At 38.1% G+C, this 24,086-nt stretch overlaps 3 protein-coding genes and 1 pseudogene across 5 annotated transcripts; 2 read left to right on the plus strand and 2 right to left on the minus strand.

Moving 5' to 3' along the window:
- Positions 1-2,199: 2,199 nt before the first annotated feature.
- On the minus strand, positions 2,200-5,210 carry LOC125776692 (uncharacterized). Of its 2 annotated transcripts, none has more exons than XM_049450223.1 (2): positions 4,405-5,210; positions 2,200-4,267 (listed from the first exon to the last, which is right to left on the minus strand). In XM_049450223.1, exon 2 carries the CDS (start codon positions 3,345-3,347, stop codon positions 2,427-2,429), a length of 921 nt encoding a protein of 306 aa, XP_049306180.1. In that variant the 5' UTR covers positions 3,348-4,267; positions 4,405-5,210; the 3' UTR covers positions 2,200-2,426. Both variants share the same exon structure in this region, with proteins under 2 accessions (XP_049306180.1, XP_049306181.1).
- Positions 5,211-6,437: 1,227 nt separating this feature from the next.
- On the plus strand, positions 6,438-12,418 carry LOC125776732 (nuclear envelope pore membrane protein POM 121-like). Of its 2 annotated transcripts, XR_007421909.1 has the most exons (3): positions 6,438-7,185; positions 10,913-11,642; positions 11,707-12,418. XR_007421909.1 is itself a non-coding variant. In XM_049450281.1 (2 exons), exons 1-2 carry the CDS (start codon positions 11,556-11,558, stop codon positions 12,217-12,219), a joined length of 600 nt encoding a protein of 199 aa, XP_049306238.1. In that variant the 5' UTR covers positions 10,798-11,555; the 3' UTR covers positions 12,220-12,415. The 2 variants fall into 2 exon arrangements, 1 of the variants encoding a protein (XP_049306238.1); XM_049450281.1 differs by lacking the exon at positions 6,438-7,185 and having other exon boundaries at positions 10,798-11,642; positions 11,707-12,415.
- Positions 12,419-12,537: 119 nt separating this feature from the next.
- On the minus strand, positions 12,538-13,747 carry LOC125776684 (putative nuclease HARBI1). The gene is made up of 3 exons (XM_049450206.1): positions 13,383-13,747; positions 13,180-13,327; positions 12,538-13,100 (listed from the first exon to the last, which is right to left on the minus strand). The coding sequence occupies exons 1-3, from the start codon at positions 13,688-13,690 to the stop codon at positions 12,591-12,593; spliced, it is 966 nt and encodes a 321-aa protein (XP_049306163.1). The 5' UTR covers positions 13,691-13,747; the 3' UTR covers positions 12,538-12,590.
- A 9,165-nt stretch (positions 13,748-22,912) lies between these two features.
- On the plus strand, positions 22,913-23,788 carry LOC125776702 (uncharacterized; annotated as a pseudogene).
- The last annotated feature ends 298 nt before the right edge of the window (positions 23,789-24,086 follow it).

The raw sequence follows: 24,086 nt of genomic DNA on the forward strand, positions 1-24,086 counted from the left end.
TGCTTTGTATTTGCAGCCACCAACGACGATTTGGTTCTGTCCGATTTGGTTCCTGTCATGTGACTCGTGCTGATTGCAGCTCCGGGCTTCGTTCTCGAACATGACGCTCCTTCTGCTGATAATTGATGAAATCTTCTATTCAGGGTGGCTTCACAGTCCTTCCATAATGGTAGCTTGTCGTAGTCCAGCTGTTCTTCCCACATTGGTCGGGTGGCAGAGTCTACTTTTGACATGACCATGTGTATGATAATCGCATTTGTAATTTGTTTCTCATCGCCCAGCGATAGCAATGAGTCATACACAGCCAACACTTCATCGATCATCGCTCGCAATGAGGGTGCCGATGGCTTTTGGATAGTTGGCAACTCAAAAAGTTTCGAAATTGTGTTGAAAAATATCAAACATTTATTATCGTAAACTTTTTTGAGGCTTGTCAATGCCTTTGGATAATTTTCATACGACATTTGAAACGCTTTTACCGTACCCAGAGCCTCTCCAGATAGACAATTAACCAGATGGTTAAATTTTTCAACATCTGCGATATTTGGATCATTGTAAACCAGACTCTCAAACAAATTCATAAAATTTTTAAATTCGGAATATTCTCCCTAGAATTTCGGCAATTTCATTTTTGGGAGCCTTGAGCTGTGACATGTTACGAAAGATGTGTCCGCAATAGACGTTCTACTTTTTGCTAAAATTGTTTTAATATAGATTTTGTTTCTACAATTATGTCCTCTAACTCCCCTCGGGCCATGTCGTCTTCATCAATCTCTTCAATTTTAGATTGACACTTCATCAACTTTTCACTGTGTGAGTTTAATATGTCGAGACGACATTTCAACTCAATTGGATCTAACGACATGGTTTTTTACAGAAGGCCCGTTTTTATACGCAAAATGCTACTTTTCGCCACCGTCCTTTGACGCTTTAATGATTTTAAGTCGTCCCCTTTTTTTTTAGTGTCGTTATATGTATATAAGTATAACGTATGTATGTATATACACGTTTGCTTTTGCCAATTATTAGAAAAAATCGCACCTTAATGTTCAAGTGATGCGATCATAGACGCTATCACGAATCCTTCTATCCCTTTTTCTTTCACGTCAATATAAGTGTGTACGTATGTATATACGTGTCCAACTATTATATATGTATATTGTATATAAGCATATAAAAGTGTAAAAAGGGAGAGTCAAACACTGAAAGGGTGCAATGTTAATAATTGTTCTTTATTTTCTTTGTTTGCACCACTTTCAATGATTCGCAATCGTTACCTGTTGTGAATGCGTAGGCGTTTTTTTAAATACTTCTATACCGGCACTTCACTTTCAATCGGAACTTTAAGTTAACGGCACTTTGGATTTGTAATTTGAAAACAGTAATAAATTTTTTAATTTTAACTTTTTACAGAACTTTTATATGAATATAAATTTCACCACTTTTGCCAAAATACAAATTGAAATACTTACGTGCCTTTATTTTTGCACTCCACTTTACTCACCACCCGTTTTGGACTTGATGTACGTATATGTATGTAGATTTGTACATATGTACGTGGATTATTTACCGCACTTATTTCGAAAATTTTTTCGCACTTAGTTATACATACTTATGTGTATGTGCATATATGTATTTTGCTTGTATGTACCGGTAAGTATTGATATAAGTACATACATATGTATGTACGAATTTGTGTATTTGTCGAATGGAATTTTCCGCACTCCACTTCACCTATTTCTTTCTTTTTAATTTTTTAAATTTTAAAAGTTCATATGCTGGATATTCTTTTTATCCCACTACCACTGCTTATGTTCATGTACGTACATACTTATGTATGTTATTTTTTCTACACTCTGTGAATCTTTTCACTTTCACAGTAATAATTTGGAATTAAAAGAATTTTTGTAAATTTAAGCACGTTTGGTACACTTTTTATTTTGAAGTTACGTTTGTATATTTTTTACTTTTATTTAGCCGACGACAACCGACAATCGCGAAACGAAACGCGCGCGCACAGGCAATTAACCTTTAACTTAAGAGGTCAAATTTCGAAACGTAATTTTAGAGGTAGTAGTAAATTTTACACCATTTTGATTGTTAAAATTTATTAGAGATGTTTTTATTATAATACTTACAAATTTCATCAAACTGATTTAAATTAATTCTAATTACAGTGTTTGGAAAGAAAATTTTAAACTCTTTGTATTTTTTTGAAAAATGTGTCGTTTATTTTAGAAGCCTTTTTTACAAGCAAAAAATAGAGGTACTCCGTAACTTGTACATATGAAAAAAAATAAAAACTTAACAGCAAATTAAATGGCATTTTTTCACAGCCTAATACGTATAAATTAATATAAAAAAGGAACATTCTTATGACTGTCATAGTTTAGAAAATAACAGTCAATATTTGGTTAACTTAAATATTACTCATCATATTCAGTATTCGTACAATTAATACACAAGCGTTTGCTACAAGCCATACACATGGGGTTTTTACATTCTAAGCATGTATGTGTTGTTTTTCTTTTTAATTTATTAGGACATATGTAACATAATTTGCTTGACTGTGAAGTAACCGCTTTCTCCACAACAGGCTCTGGAAGAGAATCAGAACCCAATATCGAGTGGATAATATCACGTAAAGAACGAGATATTCTCTTGTTGTGTTCTCTTCTTTGTAAGTGTGGCACAACTAGATTTCTAGCAATAGTTTTTAAGAAGTTAGCTCTTGAAATCCCACTGTAGTTACGCGAAGATTGATACAAAATGTATGCATTAACTGCACTTATATCAATTAATCTGTAAAATACTGCTAAAGGCCAACGTCGTGTTCGGCGACTGCATGAGTAAATAGAACATTTTTTGTCGAGCTCATCCACTCCTCCTTTTGTATTATTATAATCGGCAATAATTTCTGGCTTACCGGTAATTGGATCATTTGCAGTATGATGATGCATCGAAGATATTAAAATAACTGCGCGATTTACCCTGGGCACATAAGATAGAAGTGTCATATCTTTTGTAAATGCATAAATAGAACTTTCAACAAGACGGTTTTTGTTTAGTAAAAATTCGAACGGAATTTCCCTTTTATTCCGTCTCAGAGTACCCAAATAAGTAAGTCCTCGTTCCTTTAGTATCTGTACTAATTGAATTGATGAAAACCAATTATCCGCGGTAATGTTTCTGTTAGTTCCTTCTATATTCTTAGATAATCTTACAACCGCTTGAGTTGGCACTGCAAGCTTTTTTTCGGCATTTGAAGGATTAACACCGTCTGAATTCTTTCCATAATAAATATAGGCGTTTGAAAGATAATGCGTACGTGCGTCTGTTAAAGCCATTATTTTTAAACCATATTTTGCCGGTTTCTGTGCATATACACTTTAAATTTACATCTGCCACGAAATGGAACTAACATTTCGTCTATACAGGCATGAGTGCCTATGGAATAATTCGTTTTGCAATTCTCAATTATCTTATTAAAAAGTTCTGAAATTGCTGCTGTTGGATCATTAGACAGCCTTTCTTTCCTATCTAATGAATTGTCAAACCGTAAGCACGAAAGTATATTGAGAAATCGAGGCTTGGACATGGTAGCCCTAAATATATCTCTGCCTGTTCCATCAGTAGCAAATATAAGATCTGTGGATTCTCGATTAGATTTAAAAACAGATAAATACAGTAGTAGGCCTAAAAACGCTCGCAATTCTATTCTATCCAAAGATTTCGCTTCAACGTTATTTTTAAGCTGAAATATTTCTGCTAATTTCTTGTTGGTGTGTTCAATGATTATATTCTCAATGCTGTCATCAAAAAAACGTGACCAATATTGACACAACATGCTTTCGCGCTCACCTTGAGTACGTGTACAACCTATTAAAATTGGCAATCTCACAATATTATGTAATGGAGTTCTACCAAATCTTTGTGGTGGTTGCGCCGACCACTTAAAACGATTTTTTCCGTAGTAATAAACTCTTTTAGAACTATTATTATTTATTATTTCAACCTCATCCACTTCAATGCTTTCTAAATCTTCCACTTCTTCTCTAAGTACTGTTGGGTTTATTTCCTCTTCATTATCTCTTTCTGTTATTTCGGAGTTACTGTCACTGCAAGTCTCAATGCAAAAATTTGGATCGATGTCTTCGTCATCGAATTCACTCACATTATCATAAAATTCGTCATCGTAAAAGTCATCATCTCCCAAAATTGTGGTAATCTCCTCTGTGTTAATTTTTTTTGAATGTGCCATTTTTCACTATATAATTGAAAATTTATATTGCAATTTACTTAACATTTAAGCGCTATTTTATGAAAAGTTGTTTGCTAACATTTTTCATAAAAAAGCTACACTAACGTTGATGTGTAGTGGTTTTTTTTCTATGAGATACTTACGGTAACTAAGATGTGGTAGTAAAATATTTTCTATCCAAAAATTTCACTAATGACGACGTGTGGTAAATTTTACACCTATACTTTAATTTTTCCGTGTTACTCTTCGTTGCCACGAGCGAAACAATACTGACAATAAGAGTGGAACAAAATATTAGAGTGCTGAGAGTATAAAGTTATGAGAGCGAAATGGAGCGAAGTTATGAGAAAATCAAAACACAAGGTGTAAAATTTACTACCACGTCTTAAGTTAAAGGTTAAATCCAAGCAATTGAAACCGAAAATTGTATATACGGAAATATGATATCCACGAAAATTGTTTTAAAAATGTTATTTATTAAACTTTAAACTTTTATCACGCACTATTGTCCCTGCTCGGGCGCCATGAAAAATCTCAAGCTTTTTTGAGAAAAGTTAATTGGGAATGCGTGAAATATAAAATCAAATAAAATTGCCTGTACCGAAATAAAATTATGACCGCTCGCGAATGTTCTTCTTACACAATTGAATTCTTTATTGTAGGAATTTTATGACTTACAGCCCTATTCTGAAAAAACCTCTCAACTGAGTTGAGAGGAAATATTTGAGAGATTTCTTGTGAGGCATAATTTGTGAGGCTATTCTAGCTCAAACCTCATAAGAAAAAAGCTTAAAAAAGTCACCACGTGAGGTAAAAAGCTTTTAGCTGTCAAACAGCTGTTTTAAGAAAAATAAGCAAACAAAAAAGTACACAACAATGGAAAATCAGCATATGTAAGTAATTTTGCAAATTTTAAATATATATATGTACAATAATTTTATATATTCCTAGGCGTACAAAAACGGAGAGAACAACTCAGGAGCAGCTGCAACATTACATAATGTTTTGCAAGCAGCATCCTGAGTTGCAACGCGGGAAGCTAACTCCGACCAATCCTCAAGGGCTGCAAATACTTTGGTCGGAGTTAGCAGACAATTTAAATGCCTTAAGAGGCCCAACCCGGTCGGCAGCCAAGTGGAAGGAGGTAAGTTAATAAATGCTTGTGTTTGTGTCACATTATTAAAATACATACATATATTTCCATAGTCATTAATGCATTGGAAACACCAGTTGCGATCGCGAGCGAGTTAAGGAACATGTGTTACTTAATCACATTTTTGTATCGAAAACATAAATTATCAACTGGTAACCTAAACAAACAATAACAATAGTCTCGCCTAGCATCATAAATGTAACAAACAAAATGAATGTGCGAAAATGTAAACTGCACCAAACTATCTCATTAGCAAGTAAGCAAATATTGTAAATGCACTATCAATACAACAGACAATGTATATGTGTACAAACCTAAACAAATAATAGAATCTGTATCTACAGAAACTATCAACTAGTAATAAGTAAACATTCTAGTTAGTATAAATAGAAGCATAACCATACACGCTTCGTCTTTTGTATTTTGAAGATTACGAAATAAAGAACGTTCTGCTGTCAAGGCAGAACTAAAATAATTTCTTTGACTAAAATAACCCAAGTGTTATTAATTGGCGCCCAACGTGGGGCACACATCAAAAAAGGATTCAGTGAATAAAATCCTTACGCGTGTGGCTCCTGATAAAAAGTAAAAGGATAACCTTTATCCTTCAAATCAACGCATATAAAATAAATAAAAAGTGAAAATTTAATAACAGTTTAAAACCTAAAAAATGAACGGCGAAATTCAAGCACTCCATACTATAGTCACCGAACTACAGCGAAAAATAGCTTCAATGGAACTAGCTAATCCAACATTAACTCCTCAAGCGGAGGAAGAGGACGACGTATGTGTATACAATAATGCACATGAGATAGACTTAAACATGTTCAAACTAATAGGAACATTCAGCGGCGATCCTAAAGAATATCGACCATGGAGAAAAATAGTGACCACTCACATGAATAACATTATGCAATTCAGAGGAACAAACTTATTTGCTCAAGCAGTGCTCATAATTTTAGGGAAAATAACCGGCAGTGCATCACAGGTCCTGGTTAACAATAACACCAGAACTAATTTTAATGCAATCATCGATCGGCTTGACATAACCTATGCCGACCAACGACCACTCTATGTCCTGGAAGATGAAATGAGAAGGTTACAACAAGGAAATTTATCACTACATGAATACTACGATCAAGTGAATCAAGCGTTAAACCTGATCCTGTCAAAGTTAGAAATGACGTATAAAAACGAAGCAGTCCTAGCATCACATAATAAAGAAGCACAATTAAAAGCCACGAGAACATACATCTCCGGCATTAGAAGTTCCTCGATCAAAAACGCATTATACTCCAGATACTGTGCATCACTCACAGAAGCTCACGATATAGCCAGAACTATGCAACATGATGTCGGCTATCAACACCTAGAATACATACCCAGGATGCGACCACATCCGCAACACAATTATACAGTAATCAACAGGAACACATTTCCTCAAAGGATCCAACAACCCAGAGTAGAACCTATGGAAACAGATTCCTCAACACGATTCCGACGACCTACACATCAAAGAAACTTACAACTACCAAACAACCCACCAGTCCAACCAAGACAAGCAATCCAAACAGTTGGCAACCAATTCAAAAGGTATAGAGACGAAACAGTCACTAACGCCCACAACAAAGCACAGCGAGTGAACCAACTCAACAATGAAAGAAGCGAAATCCAGTCACTCTACAACGAACCAAACAGCAACTACACTGAAGAAGAACATTTTTTATAAGATACCACGGTCTACCAACACTCAAGAGAACCGCACCAGATGGTAAGTCCGTGCACATACTGATCGATTCAGGTGCAACCAGTAGTTATGTAAGCAAAAATTATAAATACGCAAAAAGTATACCATTAGGAAAAATAATTAATACAACTACACTTCATGGTAGTTCAAAAATAACACATAAAAGAAAAATTAATCTAGTAGGATTCGACTTAGAATTTCTAGAAATAAATGAATTAAAAGACTTTGATATACTGTTAGGAGAAGATTCATTAAGGAAAATGAAGGCAAAGATAGATCTTTTCAAGTATTCAATAACGTTTACTAAAGTGTCAAATCACTCAAAAAGTGCAAAGGTAAACTATACAGTAGGCGAGAAACAGTTCGAAAATTGCATAAAAGATTTAATGAAAAATAATTATAGAAACGAAAACTTACCGTATACAACTACAATAAAAGCTGAAATTAGAACAGAAACTAATGATCCTGTATGGGTTAGGCAATATCCATATCCATACGCGGATCAAGATTTCGTAAAAAAGGAAATAAATAAATTATTAGCAAACGGAATAATAAAAGAGAGCAAAAGCCCATACAATGCCCCGATATCGACAGTCTCTAAAAAAGGATTAGATGAGGAAGGAAAACCAAAAAAGAGAATGGTTATAAATTTCCAAAAGTTAAACAAAATTACTGTTGCAGATAGGTACCCGATACCAGATATCAATATGACTCTACAAAACTTAGGAGAAGCAAGATACTTCACGACGCTAGACTTAGAGTCAGGGTTCCACCAAATTCTAATTAGGGAAGAGGATAGGGAAAAAACAGCCTTCTCCATCAACGGAGCTAAATATGAATTTTTACGACTCCCATTCGGCTTAAAAAATGCACCATCTACATTTCAAAGATGCGTGGATGACATTCTCAGACCATACATTGGTAAATGCGCGTACGTATACATCGATGATGTCCTAATATATTCAACATCTCCCGAAGAACATATGAAGCACATCACCGAAATTGTACAAACATTACACAACGCTAATATGAAAATCTCTGAAGAAAAGTCAAAGTTTTTCCAAACACAAACCGAATTCTTAGGACACGTAATAAAAAACGGCAGAATAACAGTAGACCCTGAAAAATAGAGGTAATAGATAGGTATAAAACCCCTGAAAGTTTAAAGGAACTACGCTCATTCTTAGGCCTAGCTTCCTATTATAGGAAATTCGTGCAAAACTTCGCACACATATGCAAACCACTGACAATATATTTGAGAGGAGAAAACGGCAACATTTCAAAGAATAAAAGTTCCAATGTAAAAATAAAACTAGATAAAAATGCACTAGATGCTATAAATACAATAAAGAAACTATTAAAAGAAAAAATCGAATTATACCAACCAAACTTCAAAAAAGGATTCGACCTAACCACAGACGCTAGCAATTACGCTATAGGAGCAGTTTTAAGCCAAGGAAAAAACCCGGTAGCATTCATATCACGAACTCTAACAAAAACAGAACAAAATTACTCCACGAATGAAAAGGAGATGTTAGCAATAGTTTGGTCATTACAGAAACTAAGAAACTACTTGTACGGTATAGCAGATTTAACGATTTACACCGACCATCAATCATTAATTTTTTCAATATCGGAAAAAAACCCAAACACCAAATTAAAAAGATGGAAAAATCTAATAGAAGAATATGGTGCGAAATTAAAATATAAACCGGGACAAGAAAATGTCGTAGCCGATGCACTATCGCGTCAAATTAATACCACATCAGATACGTCTATGCACTCTGCAGAATCGTCTGAATTAAGACACATAACACAAGTGAAAACACCATTTAATTCCTTTAAAACACAAATTGAAATAATTCACGATAAAGAAAATAACTTAGAAGCGAACACGCCATTTCCCGAATACGAACGGTTTACGATTAAATTTCAAAGAAAAGAATACTTAATAGAAACATTAAAAAAATTAATGAAACCTAAACGAACCACAGCTTTCCACGCAGACCTAAAAACATGGTACGACGTGAGGAAAGACATAAAGCTCACATTCGATACATACGCAAAAGTGTTTACTCAACACAAACTAAAAGACATAACAGACCCAACAGATAGAGAAAATATATTACAATACACACATACCAGAGCGCACAGAAACGCTAAAAATAATTATCAAGAAATTACAGAAACTTGTTATTGGCCAACACTAAGAAAAGACACAGAAAAAATAGTCAGACACTGTACAAACTGTACAAAGAACAAATATGAAAGAAAACCAATTAAACACATAATCGGAACAACGCCAACACCCAATTTAGCTGGCACATCTATACAAATGGACATATTCCAAATACGCGGCACGAGATACTTATCTAGCATTTGTCGCTACTCTAAATACACATACTTACGTAAACTCGACACGAAGCGACAATTCCACGAGATAATAGAAGAAGTCATCACACAAATATTCCCCAACTGTACCGAACTAATGACAGATAACGAAAATATATTCAGCGGCGTCGGCACAACAGCACTAATGAAAAAACTACAGATTAAACATATACTCACAGCAGTGCATCATTCAACATCAAACGCACAAGTCGAGCGGTTACATTCGACGATACTAGAAATAGCTAGGACATTAGCAGCAGATAAGGAAAGTACAGCAGATGAAGAAATATTTCAGGCAGTAAAAGAATACAACAGGACACTACATTCAGTAACCGAAGCAAGACCAGTAGATGTATTCTTTAACAGGAACCTACATCCTGATATAGCAGAAAAAATAAAAAAGAAACAAAATTACATGCTTGAATACCACAACAAGAAAAGAAAACACAGAGAATTCCAAGAAGGACAAATAATCTACGAAAAAACAGACAGAAGAGATAAATCCGGTCATCGTTATACAAAACATATAGTACAACAAAACCGTCAGGACACAGTCTTAACAACCAAGGGGAGGATCATTCACAAAGATAACATACGAAATGTCAACACAACAAATATGGATATTGCTGGTAACAATACTACTACTACATAAACAACTACAAACATACGAAATAACTAACGTCGAAGACAAAAAATAACCCTTCCAGCTATAGATATATTAGAATACGCAGAAATACATATAGTCAGGGTAGATAACGCCTTCATTAATATATATAAATACCCAATCATATCAAAGCAATGTAATACCTACGACATAACTGCTCTAAAATATCATCATGGGAAACTTATATTAGACCCATTGATAGCACAATGTAATAATAAACTCATAACAATCACTAAATGTAAAAATAATATGAGTAAATATATTTGTAAGCAAAACAAACGAGACAATTGTACTATACCAATATTAGAATACCAAGAAGCCTTTTGTAATACAATAGAAGAAAATAATATTCCCCTATTACAGATAAACCAGGGAAACATTCTCCTCGAAGGAGAACACAAAATTAATAATGAAACAATTAATGGAATTAATTTAATACAATTTATTGATACCATAAAAATTGATGGTAAAGAATATCATAACCAAAAAGAAGAAATTAACGAATATATAAAAACACACTCTAATGATAAAATTAAACTATTAGAAATCTTGAATGGAGAATCTAACTATAAATTTAGCAACATCCAAAAATTACATACATTCATAATCCCTTTTGAGGAACACCCTATTAAAACAACTCTTATAACAATAAGTATAATCGCTATTTTAATAATTTTAACATATTTATCATTTAAGTTATATTATGCAGTACTTAGATATAAAACATTGAAAACACAACGAATTACACAAAAACGTTACGAGGAAATACTACGAAAACAAGGAATGGAATACCTAACCAAGAAGAACACCACTACAACCGTATAAAAAGGCAGGAGCCTTTACTCTTTTTTAAAGGAGGGGAGAGTTAAGGAACATGTGTTACTTAATCACATTTTTGTATCGAAAACATAAATTATCAACTGGTAACCTAAACAAACAATAACAATAGTCTCGCCTAGCATCATAAATGTAACAAACAAAATGAATGTGCGAAAATGTAAACTGCACCAAACTATCTCATTAGCAAGTAAGCAAATATTGTAAATGCACTATCAATACAACAGACAATGTATATGTGTACAAACCTAAACAAATAATATAATCTGTATCTACAGAAACTATCAACTAGTAATAAGTAAACATTCTAGTTAGTATAAATAGAAGCATAACCATACACGCTTCGTCTTTTGTATTTTGAAGATTACGAAATAAAGAACGTTCTGCTGTCAAGGCAGAACTAAAATAATTTCTTTGACTAAAATAACCCAAGTGTTATTAATTAGCGCGCAAACTGAAAACACATGCGCAAGCGACTGGTGGAGGCCCTCCGATAAGTGGAATGACTCCATTCGAGGAGCAAGACATAACAACATTTGGGGCAGCAGCGGTAGATGGATTGCCGGGTGTTGCGACTTTGGGTCATCAGGTAATATTTTAATTTAATATTTTTAATTACATGAGGCAATAATTGGTCCGTTTTATACTTACAGGTTTTGCCGTTGTATATAAATACACTTGAAGCTCCAGCTTCCTCGCCAACACCAACAGTCGCATCGCCTGCTCCATCACCCTCACTAGCAGTCGCATCGCCTGTTCCAGCATCTTCACTAGCAGTCGCATCGCCTGTTCCAGCATCTTCACTAGCAGTCAGATCGCCTGCTCCAGCTTTTCCTGCTTTATCAAACAATTTTTCTTCCTCGCCATCACCTCATTTTTCTTCTTCACCATCACCTCCATCTTCTTCCTTATCTCCTCCCATATTATCTTCTTCTATGCCGTCGCCTTCTTATATCCCTCCCGAAAAATTGACTGCAGCGAAGATGCTTGGAACAGTGCTGAAAAAAATGGAGGACAGAGAAAAGCGAGAGGAGGAAGCCATTGCTCTACAAAGGCAAATTGTAGAGCAAAATGCGCAGATGACAGGGGTGCTGACTCAAATGACACAGGCACTAACCTCGCTGTCAGAGGTTATGGCTAAGTTGTCCCAAAAATTGGATAAATAATAATAAAAATGTAAAAAATGAAATAGAAATGTAAAAAATTAAATGAAAATGTAAAAAATGAAATAAAAATGTATAAAATGAAATAGAAATGTAAAAAATGAAATAGAAATGTAAAAAATGAAATAGAAATGTAAAAAATGAAATAGAAATGTAAAAAATGAAATAGAAATGTAAAAAATGAAATAAAAATGAAAAAAAAAATTAAATAAAATAAAATTAATTATTTAAACATATGTAGATGTCTTTTTATTCATTCTTAGAGGAAGTAAAATGTACAGAGACAGTAAGTAACTTACATATATGTATATATATTTATATATATATATTTATAGTACATAACGCCACTGGAAATATATACATACATATGTATATTATAAAGACATAATGTAACGTTCTCTTACTCTAGCACCCTCCCTAAAATTGGGGTTTTCGAAAACAATTTCGGTGTCTTGTGATTCTTCTAAAACTTCTTCGAAGCCAAGGTCTGCAGCCACACCATGCTTCAGTAATATGTTGTGAAGAATTGTACACGCGTAAATAATCAAAGACGCTTTTTCAGGGCTGTAATGAAGAATGCGGTGTTTTGAGAGGCACCGGAATCGTGACTTCAAAACACCAAAGGCCCTCTCAATGGTATTACGTGCTTTGGCGTGCAACTTATTGTAACGCACTTCCCTTGCGTTTGAAGGTTCAGCGACTGGCGTTAACAGCCATGGCTCCAATGGATATCCTTGGTCGCCTAACAACCACGAATCACTTTGCGTGTTATAGGTATTTGTGAGGTGCATACGTGTTGGGGATGTGGTCCAAATACCAGAATCATGGCAAGACGCGGGATATCTCGCGTTGACAGCGGTGAACAGAAGTCGATGATCACAAACCTGCCAAAAATGCAAATATATACATATGTATTAATAGAAAGATTGGTAAATAGTTTGTATAATATAGAACATTACGTACTGCTTCTACATTAAGGCTGTAAAATCCTTTCCGGTTCATAAAAAGTGAGAGAGGAGTAGTGGCGTCTGTAGTTGAGGGTGAAACAATCCCAATATGGGTACAATCGATTGCGCCGATTGTGCCCTTGATTCCAAATTTCGTGTAAAAACTGTAAGAAAAAATTTATTTATTTATTTATATTTATTTTTATTTATTTATCTTACCCCTTCTTTGCATCTGACACATCCTGCGCGCTTGAAGGGAAATAAATTTCACTTCCCTTAACATCAACAATTAGTTTTGAAATAAAGTGCAGAGCTCTTGATACTGAGGATTGGCTCATAGAGAGCATATAATTATTCCCAACGCATTTTTGATACGAGCCATGCCCGTAAAAATATAAACTCGTCAGGAAACGCAGATCAAAAGGAATACTTGCCTTCTGCACATCATGCGGCTCCAATTCACTTATCAGCAATTTACATAGCGATTTTGGGAATCGAAATGTGTTAATAAATGCAGTGTCTTGCATGGTAAAGGGATCGCTTTTGTCTCGCAAACCCTTTAAAATTTTTCTCCTACCCCCCGATTCCTCCTCCTCAACAATTGCCGCATATACAAATAATAATTCCTCCATTCTAATAACACTCAATTCTCAATATTTTAAAAAATTTAAAATATGCAAAACAAAACAAACACAGATGTTTTGTATTATGATGCCTGCTTTCACACGTCACAGATATTTGTGAGAATAGTAAGCATTTGAGCTTTTGAATTTTCGCCAGAATAAGGTAACCCTCACTATAGTGAGAAACATCATTGTAGTGAGGTTGGTGACTTTAGTGAGGGCATGAGAATAGGGCTGTTAGCCTAAACCTTAACCTAACGGCTTAAACTAACGGGACGCGTAAGTATGTATTTACAAAAACGGGGTAAGTAGAATTCATTTCGTTACATTATGGTAGAAAATTATGGTGAGTATATAAAACAGTATTATTAGGGTGAGTACTTTATATAAAAAATAAACTTTAACATTTTAATTCAAATATTTAATATAAAATTAGTTCATATACATTAGTTTAGTATTATGTTTAAAAATGGTATTTATGTTTAAAGGGTGTCGCTTGGCGCAACAACCTTATTTCAGGCCTGGCAAAGTCGATCAGCCTCAACTCATTTGGGGATGTTTCCTCGTGGAGGCTGAATTTACCAACTGTTCTTTTCCCACCCTGGCGTTAAAGTCAATAAGCACGATTTTGACATCGTGGCGGGGGCAGTTTCATAGGTGCACTCCAAGTGCTCGTAAAAAGCATATTTGGTCACATCGTCCTTCCGTCGGGGCGTGGGCGCAAATCAGCAATATGTTGAAGACCTCGGTCCGGAGACCAGCAAAAACTGGTCTAGCCCCTAGGTAACGAATATTTTCACCCCTGAACCTATAGTTGACTTTTGATCGAAAGTACGGGTCAATATCTGAGATATGCACCTTGTCAAGAAAGTATCGAGAATTCTTCGTTTCCCCCTCTCATATCCCGCTTAAATGAAAGAAAGGTATTTTTTTCTTGGCTGGTACAACTGTTCTTAATTATAATGCCAAAAATTAGCGTGATCGGTCTACCAATGTGTTTACAGCAACTGTTTATTTCAGTCGACCTCAGTAGTGTTTGTCGAATTTTAAAATTTAAATCAACGGATTTGTGTTAAATTTTGACTACCTGATATTACCTTTCTCCACACTGAAATATCCACTTCTGGGAACGCGCTTCTACTCAATTGAAGACGTCGAAACAAATTCGACGCGAGAGCATTCCGGAAATTGTTTTGTCGATTGGAAGAAGTGTTTGCACATGTGGTACGCTTCAATTGGATGTTACTTTGAAGGCGATAAAATAAATTGAGTTAAGCATTCACCCCCTCTACACGGTAAAACTGGCGCATCCTAATAAAACAGCGCAATTCACCACAGCTGATGGCGCTACAACACAACTCACCACACCTGTACCCCTATCCACTAAAAAAAAAGATGGACAACAGGGTAGGAGACACAATTCGTGCAAAGCTTTTCGACACATACAATTCGATATACTCATTCGCTCATACACTGCGCCGCGTCAACATCTTGCGCCTCTAACGCGATTATCCAGCTTCTCGATCACCTGCATCGGCAACTCCTTCTCGGAAGTGAAGTCTCACCGCCTATCCCGTCGAGATTTACAATAACTAACTTTGTAAAATATAAATTTATGCTAGAAATAAATATTAAATTATTGTACATTTTAACCAGTGTGTTTTTATTAAATAATCGTTAAAGTGGTTAGAACTTTTCTGTGCACATTTGGGCAGCAAAGTAAATATGGTCCTTCGAGCTTAAAAGACAGGCACCACAGTCACAAGACGAATCACAATAAATAAAATAAAACAATATCCAGTGCAGTGCGGTAAAAGTGCAGTGGCGAACACAAAAAAAAAAGCTTAAAAAACAAAAGTAACATACAAACCAAAAAAAGTGTGGTGACTCGGCAAAAATATATGCGTATATGATATAAAAAAAAAAGTGCGATAAAACATAAACTTACGGAAACAAAATATACAATACTTAACAAACACAAAAAACATAAATCGTGCACGAAAAGGGAAAGTACCTAATCAATAACACAAACATAAATGCAATAAACAAACGGGAGCGGTTTAAACAAAAAACAAAACAAAAACACAGACAATTGGTTGCGAAACCTTACAAAAAACAGAAATAAAAACAAATACATATATACTTATATGCCTAAAATTACAGGTGCACTTACCTGTAATTAAAATCCGCTTCAACGGCTAATAAAATTTTACCAAACACGGTAAAATATATCAAAATAATTACATATATATGAAAGAAATTACTTGCGAAAATTTTTCCGGAAAACCCAAAATATATATTTATGTACTCACATATACTCGTACTTATCTATAAGGCATATCAAACAGCCGTTCTAATAGAAACTATGTAGAAGTGCATATTTGCTTACAAATGAACATATAGTATATGTATACAAGAGAAAATATCTTCTTTCTATTCCGTTTTCGCGTCATCTCAAATCTGCCTATGCTATACCCTACATACATTGAGCAATTAAATATTACAAAGTTATTAAAAAAATAATATTTGATTGTGAATTTAAATAAAGGACTTGGGGAAATTAACAATACAACAAATCGTTAAAACAAATACATAATACCTTAAAATCTAACAAAAAAAAATAAACAAAAACACAGCTTTGCATAAAAAATAATTGAACATATATGTACATATTCGTATACACATATTTACATATTCAAAGTCCACATTTGCAATTGACCAGCAATACATACCTCTTGTTCTTTGGCAAACAAAAACAAGCAGGTTTGTGTCCAAAAAGCGAATTGATCTCTTCAACGAGCTCTCAATTGCACAAAATATAAGTACATACGTACATATTCAAATACAATCCGAGTATTAGGGTGTACCTAAATAAATTTATTATAATTTAAAAAAAAATCATTGAAATTTCTCAAGAGTTTTTGAGAATAAAATTTTAATTTTTTTTTTATTTTTGGGATGCGTGTTTGGATAATTATGTATTTTAAATATTTCACTTCACAATCAACGAATTGCCTGTACCTCGAATATTATATTTTTCCGAAAAAAGCGACGGCGAAATTAGCGAGAAAGGAAAACGCGTGCGGATTCGACTGCGGTCTAATTACAATTATTTCTTTAATCCCGTTCATCTGGTTACTTGGTCTAAGTCTTAAAACTAACGGGATAGAACAGTTTGAATGGAAGTATACAGGTATGTACAAAAAGAGGTGAGTAATTCATTTTGTTATCTTATAGTAATAGATTAAGGTAAGTATATTTAACATTATTAGGGTAAGTACAATTAAAGGAAAACTTTATAATTCAAATATAAAATGCATTTCAGAAAAGTAATTAATTTTCATTTCATTTTAGGTTGAACATATACATATACAGAAGTCATAATACACTTGCAGAAGCTACACGCTCAAAACAGGCTATTAAATTCATTTCAGAAAGTGACAGTTTAACAAGATACTGCACTAGATTTGCCTTTTCACCGATTCACTAAAACTCGGAATCGTTATTAGAAATAAAAAGTCAAAATCTGAAAAATTTTTGGACTCGTCTCCAAGCGGCTCATGACGCCATTGTAGACTCTGACGATTCAGATCTAGAAATAGAAATAGAATAAAATTTGAGGTTCTGCACCGCGACCTATGGTTTATTGTGCCCTCCCCTATATCACATGACCTCCCAGAGCCCCAGCAGCCTGAAAAGTTCCAGTAGTTTGCCGGGCACCAGTGAGGTGATGTGATCCCTGCTGATATATACGGAATCCAAGGCCTTGAGCCTTTTTCCACAGATTGCTGTGCAATCCAGAATTAGGCGTGCTAGTGTTTCCGGCTCCAAGTCGCAGAACCGGCAGGCAGCACAGGAGACCATGCCCATGTTGGACAGGTGCTTCCTGATCTTACAGTGCCCTGTGTAAACTGCGACGAGGAGACGGAATTTCTCACGGGGGAGCTTCATTAATTCTTTGAACCTGGAGAGGTTATATCCTCCTAGAAGCAGCTTGGCGTGACGCATACTTGCTGCCTGCTGCCAGTACCGCTCCCTCTCTTCTCTCTCCTCAGTGCGAAGCAGCTCCTAAAAAGTGTGGGATCCTAGCGCTATGTATGGTTCTGGTCCCATCACCTTGGACGCTGCCGCCGCGCGGGCCAGTTCGTCGGCCTTCTTGTTTCTTTCTATTCCCTTGTGCCCTGGCACCCAAATTAGGTGCACCCAGTTGCACTAGGACAGGCGGTTTAGCCTTTCTGTACATTCCTCGACTAAAAGCGATTTGGTCTCATATGATGAGATCGCCTTTAGTGCCGTTTGACTATTACTGAGAATAACTATGCGCTGGTTGCGCTGGTTGCGGCTGAGGTTGACTTCAGCGCACTGATGTATGGCAAAAACTTTAGCCTGGAAGATACTTGGGAAGCGTCCCTTTGGTATGGACAACTTAGTACGCGGTCCCGCAATACCTACCCCAATATCTTTCGGTATTTTTGAGCCATCAGTGTACCACTGAATGGTACTGTCTTCCAGCAGCCTTTCCAGCGTGGAATTGCTCCACTCCGTCTTGCTGCCTAGAATAACTTTGAAATTCTTTTTGAGGTTTATTTTCTTGGTGGTGGCGTCCTTTGGGAGGAGGGCTAGCGGTGTGCTTTCCGCTAGTGCGGAAAGGACATTATCTTCTCTCTTCTGCAGCCTTCTGCTGGCATTAGCAGCATGGTGTGTTTTGCGGCTTGTTTTATCACCTAATGCAGCGGTGTGAGCTCCAGTATGACTTCCAGTGCCGCCATGGGGCATGTGCGGCAAGTCTTTGTAGCTTTGACAGTCTCCGGATCACCGAAGACTTCGCTGCTTTCGTGGCCCAGGCAACCGCTCTATAGGTTACGATAGGCCTTACTATCATGGTATACAGCCATCTAATGATGCTTGGCTTGCATCCCCATGATCTGCCGGCCAGGCGTCTGCATACCTTAAGTGCCCTAGTTGCTTTGGACAGCGTTAAGTCCAAATGCCTACTCCACCGTAATGATGAGTGTAAAGTGAGGCCAAGAAATTTGACCTCCTTCGACATTTCCACCCCTGTGCCTCTTCTTGTTAGGGACCTCAGGCCCGGAAGAGATCTCCGCTTAGTGAATGGGATCACGGTGTTTTTTGATGGGTCGATATTTAGCCCTACCGTGTTACACCATCCTTTCGTCAGGTTTAAGCCCCTTTGGACAATGTCACAGAGAGTGTTCTCAAATCTGCCTCTCGCCATTATGACAATGTCGTCCGCGTATCCCTGACAGCTGATTCCATTGCTGGTGAGCAGCTCGAGTAGTTCGCCTACTATCAGGCTCCATAGCAGAGGGGACAGTACTCCACCCTGTGGGCAGCCCCTCGTGGTGCCAAGACGTATCTTACTATTTCCTACTGATGTTTCTGCAACCCTCGTGCGCAGAAGGGCTTCTATCCATCTGCGTATCGTGTGGTTGACGTTCCTTCTCTCGAGTGCCTTGATCACGCTAGTGTGGGACGCATTATCAAAGGCACCCTCAATATCGAGGAAGGCGCAGATCGCAACTCCGCCATTGTCCAGCGAATCCCGCAGCTCAGACTTGAGTTGGTACAGTGCAGTGTTCGTGGATCTACCCGCTCTGTACGCGTGTTGTCTGGCATGTAGGGGTGCGATCCTTAGCACTTCCGATCTAATATGATTGTTTAGTACTTTTTCCATCCCTTTCAGCATAAAGGATGTGAGACTTATAGGCCGAAACGATTTGGCTAGCGAGTAGTCTCTCTTCCCTATCTTGGGGATGAAAATTACTTTTTCTGTTCTCCACGGTTCAGGAGGTGTGGAAGGAGGATACCCATACCCTGCTGCAAGAGGGCCGGGAAGACGCCGTCCACTCCCAGTGACTTGTAGCTCGAAAAGGAGGCCAGTGCCCACCTGACTGAGTCTGTAGTGAACAGGTTCCTTGCAGTCAGCCAGTCTGAGCGATCCGGCCTACGTGTGACCAAGGTTGGAATTAGGTCCGCTCGAACTGTCCCCGGGAAGTGCGTTTGTAGGAGTGTCAGCCCTCTCCTCCGCGCTTGTCTTATAAGTCCCATCTTGTCTTTTTAGGGATAATACTGTATCCGTCTTACCCTTCGACAACGCCTTGTGCAGTCTATCTGCCTCAGGGGTCGAGGAGACGCTATCACAGAATTTCCTGAAACTGTTTGACTTGGCAAGCCTAATCTCCTTGTTGTAGACTGTTAGGTGCCGTTTGCAGTCCTCCCAGCTGCCTGTGTGCTTGGCTTTGTTGAATAACCTGCGCACCTTAAGTCTGAGGGCTGAGAGTTTACTGGACCACCAGGGGCAGCTTTGTTTGCTGGTGGTCGTTTTCAATGGACAGGCACAATGATAGGCGTTCACAATGGACTGGTTAATGGCACTCAGTCTGCTCTCCAGTCCATCTGCGGTGGACCTACCATCCGCCTGCCCCACTACGCTTATGCTTGTATTATTGTTTAGAATTTCTCTGAAAATACCCCAGTTCGTATTTCGCTGGGTACGAGTCGGAGGTCGGTCCCCGACTGCCACCCCCAGAACGAAACGAATGATCCTGTGATCTGATAGTGAGGGCTCTGTTGACACCCGCCACTGTAAGATCAGCCCGGTCATGCTGTCGTTACTTAGGGTGATGTCTATGACCTCCCTGCGAACACTAGTTACGAAGGTGGGCTCACACCCTACATTCTCTATGCTAATACTATTACTAAGTATGAACTCAAGAAGTGACTCACCCTTCACGTTGCAGTCCGTGCTACCCCATTCCGTATGATGCGCATTGGCATTGCATCCTACGGTCAAGGGAAGATTGTTGGCCCTGCAATACTCCACCAGACTGAGTATCGATGGGGGGGTGCTGTGGCTGTCTCTCCCGGAAAGTATGCGGATGCGAGGATGAAGTCCGACCCTTCCTTGTCCTTCACCTGCACCGCCACCAGATCTTGCGTTAGAAACTCTGAAATACAGAAAAAGTCTATATCGGCTCTAACGACTACACAATAACGGGGTCTCTCGCAGGAGAGATTCCATATTACCTTGCTATTTCTCGTGTTGAGGCCTCTTACCTCTCCTCTGAAAACCCAGGGTTCCAGGATTAGAAGGATGCTCAGGTTATCCGAGATGAACCTCTTCACGATGACCGCCGAGGCCGCCGATGCGGGATGCAGGTTCGCCTGAGCCACTTCCATGCCGGTTCTGGAGCTTATAGGATGGGTTCGGTGAGAGACAGGTCTTCGCCCACGATGTCTTCCTCGACCTGCATCTCCAGCCCCTCCAGAAGCTTCTGGGTTGATGGCAGCGTGCCTCCTTGCTCGTTGGGGGGTTCGTTGCTACTGTCTACATCCGCGGCGGTAGTCTCAACCTGCCCAGCCTGGATGGGTTCGTTGGGGGACTCATTTTGCCCTCCCGAAACCACAGCCGCAGTTGCCTCATGCGCTGCTGGGCGGGTTATGGGTGGAGCCGGTGCTTCGGTCATCCCCGTCGTAGCTCCCTGGCTTGATGACGTGGTCTTGGGCCTCCATGGCCTCACAACGATCTTGCCGCAGCGGAAATTCAACCTGAATCCCTTCTGCCGGATGTACTTATAGGACTCATCGTCCTTCGTTATGTTGAGGTTCCACCCAGAACCCTCAACTTTGCTTGCTACGACCTTCCACGCCGAGGTACTTATACCTTCATTCTGGTTCCTTACCAGATTGAGCGTGATGTCGTAGCTTTTGTCTGCGCTTCTAGGGAAGAACGCCACCAAGCTGTGTAGGTGTGGGATCTCGTCACCCCTTCTTACACACGGGGCCGGACCCTTCCAACCTCCTAGCCTTGGTGTGATCCCTTGTAGCCAGGTGGCCGACTTCTCATTTTGGCAGTCAACCAGCAGCATGCCGCCCTTGAAAAATATGCCGTTAAAGCGCCGGTGAAGCCTTCGCCGACAGACAGGGCTTCCACAATGCAGTCCTGGAGAGCCGTCAGTTGTTCGGATCCCAGGGCCTCCGCCGGGTAGTTGCGGGGCAACACAGCCATCCGAATGCTGCTCACAGCCTCTGCGTATCTGCGGCTTGCGGCTCTCATCGGCTGCTGGTTGAGGCTGGAACGCTTTCCACTGGCCTCCTGTGGTTTGTCCTCTCTTACCCTCTTTGGTCTAGGTGGCTCCTGAGGTGTTATTTGGCTACTCATTCTCTTCTCCATTCTAGGTGCCTCTTGGGGCGCCGGCCTTGCTTCGCTCCGTCCCTCTAGCGAGGCAGCGTGAGCTCGGCGACGCCTTCGATTTCTGCGTCTGGTTGCCGCCGATCCACCGTTGGCACCTGTGCGCTGTGCATTGTTGGGAGAGGGGTTGTTCCCACTGCTCCTACTCAGAGCCCGCTTTTCAGCTGACTCTGGTGTCATGCCGTCCTCCAGGAATCTTAGGTACCACTTACCGCATGTGACACAGAAACCTTTTACGGGGGTTATGAAGAATGGCCGTCCTTCCGGCACATGTTCAGGGCCGTGTACATAAACCATTCTCAATTATCACAAGCGCAAAAATTGTATCACCTCAGATACAAAACGAGAGGTCAAGCAGGCTTAAATAAAACAGTTCGCTCTTAATGACGATATTTTCAATTTGGTTTGGGAAGCTCTAAAAGCTAGATATGAAAACGAAAGAATAAAACTTGCCTAAAATCAAGAAAGAAACAAGTGAAGTATTTGTAAGACTACGATCCACTGTTTCTAACTGTTTGTCGATTCTATCGACACTAAATGTTCCCACAGACAGCTGGGACCCAATTCTGGTAAAGATTTGCACCGCCGCATTACCAGAAAAGTCGTTACTTCTATGGGAGCAATCGCTCTCATCACGGAAAAAGTTGCCAACGTGGCAACAAATGAAAAATTTTCTCACCACCCAATATGAAATTAAAGAAAGGTTAGAAGAAAATTATGCTGTTCACAGTTAAATGTTATCTAGCATGTTAAATTTCCCAGGAGGTAATGTTCCCATATTTACCGACGTGGTATCTATTTTGTTTTTGTTTTACGTGAAAAACAATTTCACCACTATTCCCACTGCGTTGAGCTTGTTTATTAATTGTGGCAAACTGGCATCTCTGATCAGCTGACTTTATTTACGTTTGAAAATGGAATCTGATGGAAGCAAAATTGTAAGTAAAATTAAAATATGTAATAAAAGTATAAATGTAAATAAAATAATCCCAAATATATGTTTTAGACCACACCAAAACGTCTACGCAAAGCACCGCACAGAAAATGGAGCAATGAAGAGCAACAGAATTTAATTGCATACATGCGAGACAACCGTCCCATTGAAAAGCCGACAGCACAGGTATATTATAAAAAAATTTTAGAGACACAAAATATGCGGTTGGATTGGTCTTTAGTGCGGCTAAAGGCAAGGCACTTGCGCCAATGCGATACAAAGGCACGAGCTTGGCAGAATTCGACGGGAGCAGGTGCCATGCAAGACGGCGAATCAACAGAAAGAACTTGTCCTTTTTTCTACGATTTGGAAGATATATTTGGCTATAAAGAGATCCAATCTAATGCATTTGTTTTGGATACAGAAGCCTTAGAAAACAACTCTACGTCCACCACAGACGATTTCGCCGCCGGAAGCAGTTCAACGACCACTGCAAATGTAGCTATCGCACCTGCAGATATTTTTCAAGAAGTCAGTCCAGAATCGACATGCAACAAAATACAACGGAAGGGTATTTATTCGCGGACAGGTCTTGCCGATGTGCTTACTATGCACACAGGTTTAATTAAGGTGAAGCAAGAAAAGTTAGAGATAGAATCAAAAATGCAAGATAGGGAGCTCTCTTTAAAAGAAAAAGAATTTGATTAACAATACGAAAAATTTTTATTTGAAAAACAAAAATGTAAGTCAGAAGAGAGAATAAGAATACTAGAAATTGAAATGTGAGAAAAATTGGCTTTAGAGAGCTTGAAATGAAGAAACGAAAGCAATGGAGGAATTAAAAATTAAAAAATAAAACTGTACATATATACTACATAAAATTAAATAATTACATCTTTATTGTTTACAAAATGTGATAGAGCTTTTCTTAGGTCGTCGTGTTCATAAATTTCTTGTGGGAAGTCTGTTTCTTCTTGGCTTTCTAAACGAGAATTTTCGTTTAAGTTAAATTGTAGCAACATGTTGTGAAGGATACAACATGCCAAAATCCATCTACAACAATTTTTATAATTAGTTTCGTTCGTTAATCGGAACGGTAGTTCTTTTAAACTGCAAAATTTTTCTTTTAATTTCCCAAAACAATTTTCTACACG

The sequence above is a fragment of the Bactrocera dorsalis genome, chromosome 2 (assembly GCF_023373825.1).
Source record: "Bactrocera dorsalis isolate Fly_Bdor chromosome 2, ASM2337382v1, whole genome shotgun sequence".
NCBI classification, from domain to species: domain Eukaryota; kingdom Metazoa; phylum Arthropoda; class Insecta; order Diptera; family Tephritidae; genus Bactrocera; species Bactrocera dorsalis.

What these genes read in the sequence shown, in the direction of transcription:
- LOC125776692 (XM_049450223.1), bottom strand. Translation starts at nt 3,347, where the DNA reads ATGGCTTTAACAGACGCACGTACGCATTATCTTTCAAACGCCTATATT.
- LOC125776732 (XM_049450281.1), top strand. Translation starts at nt 11,556, where the DNA reads ATGACTCCATTCGAGGAGCAAGACATAACAACATTTGGGGCAGCAGCG. An exon ending in TTGCGACTTTGGGTCATCAG is followed by an intron (nt 11,643 to 11,706) that starts GTAATATTTTAA and finishes TTATACTTACAG; the next exon opens with GTTTTGCCGTTGTATATAAA.
- LOC125776684 (XM_049450206.1), bottom strand. Translation starts at nt 13,690, where the DNA reads ATGCAAGACACTGCATTTATTAACACATTTCGATTCCCAAAATCGCTA. An exon ending in GTGTCAGATGCAAAGAAGGG is followed by an intron (nt 13,328 to 13,382) that starts GTAAGATAAATA and finishes TTTTTCTTACAG; the next exon opens with TTTTTACACGAAATTTGGAA. An exon ending in ACAGCCTTAATGTAGAAGCA is followed by an intron (nt 13,101 to 13,179) that starts GTACGTAATGTT and finishes CATTTTTGGCAG; the next exon opens with GTTTGTGATCATCGACTTCT.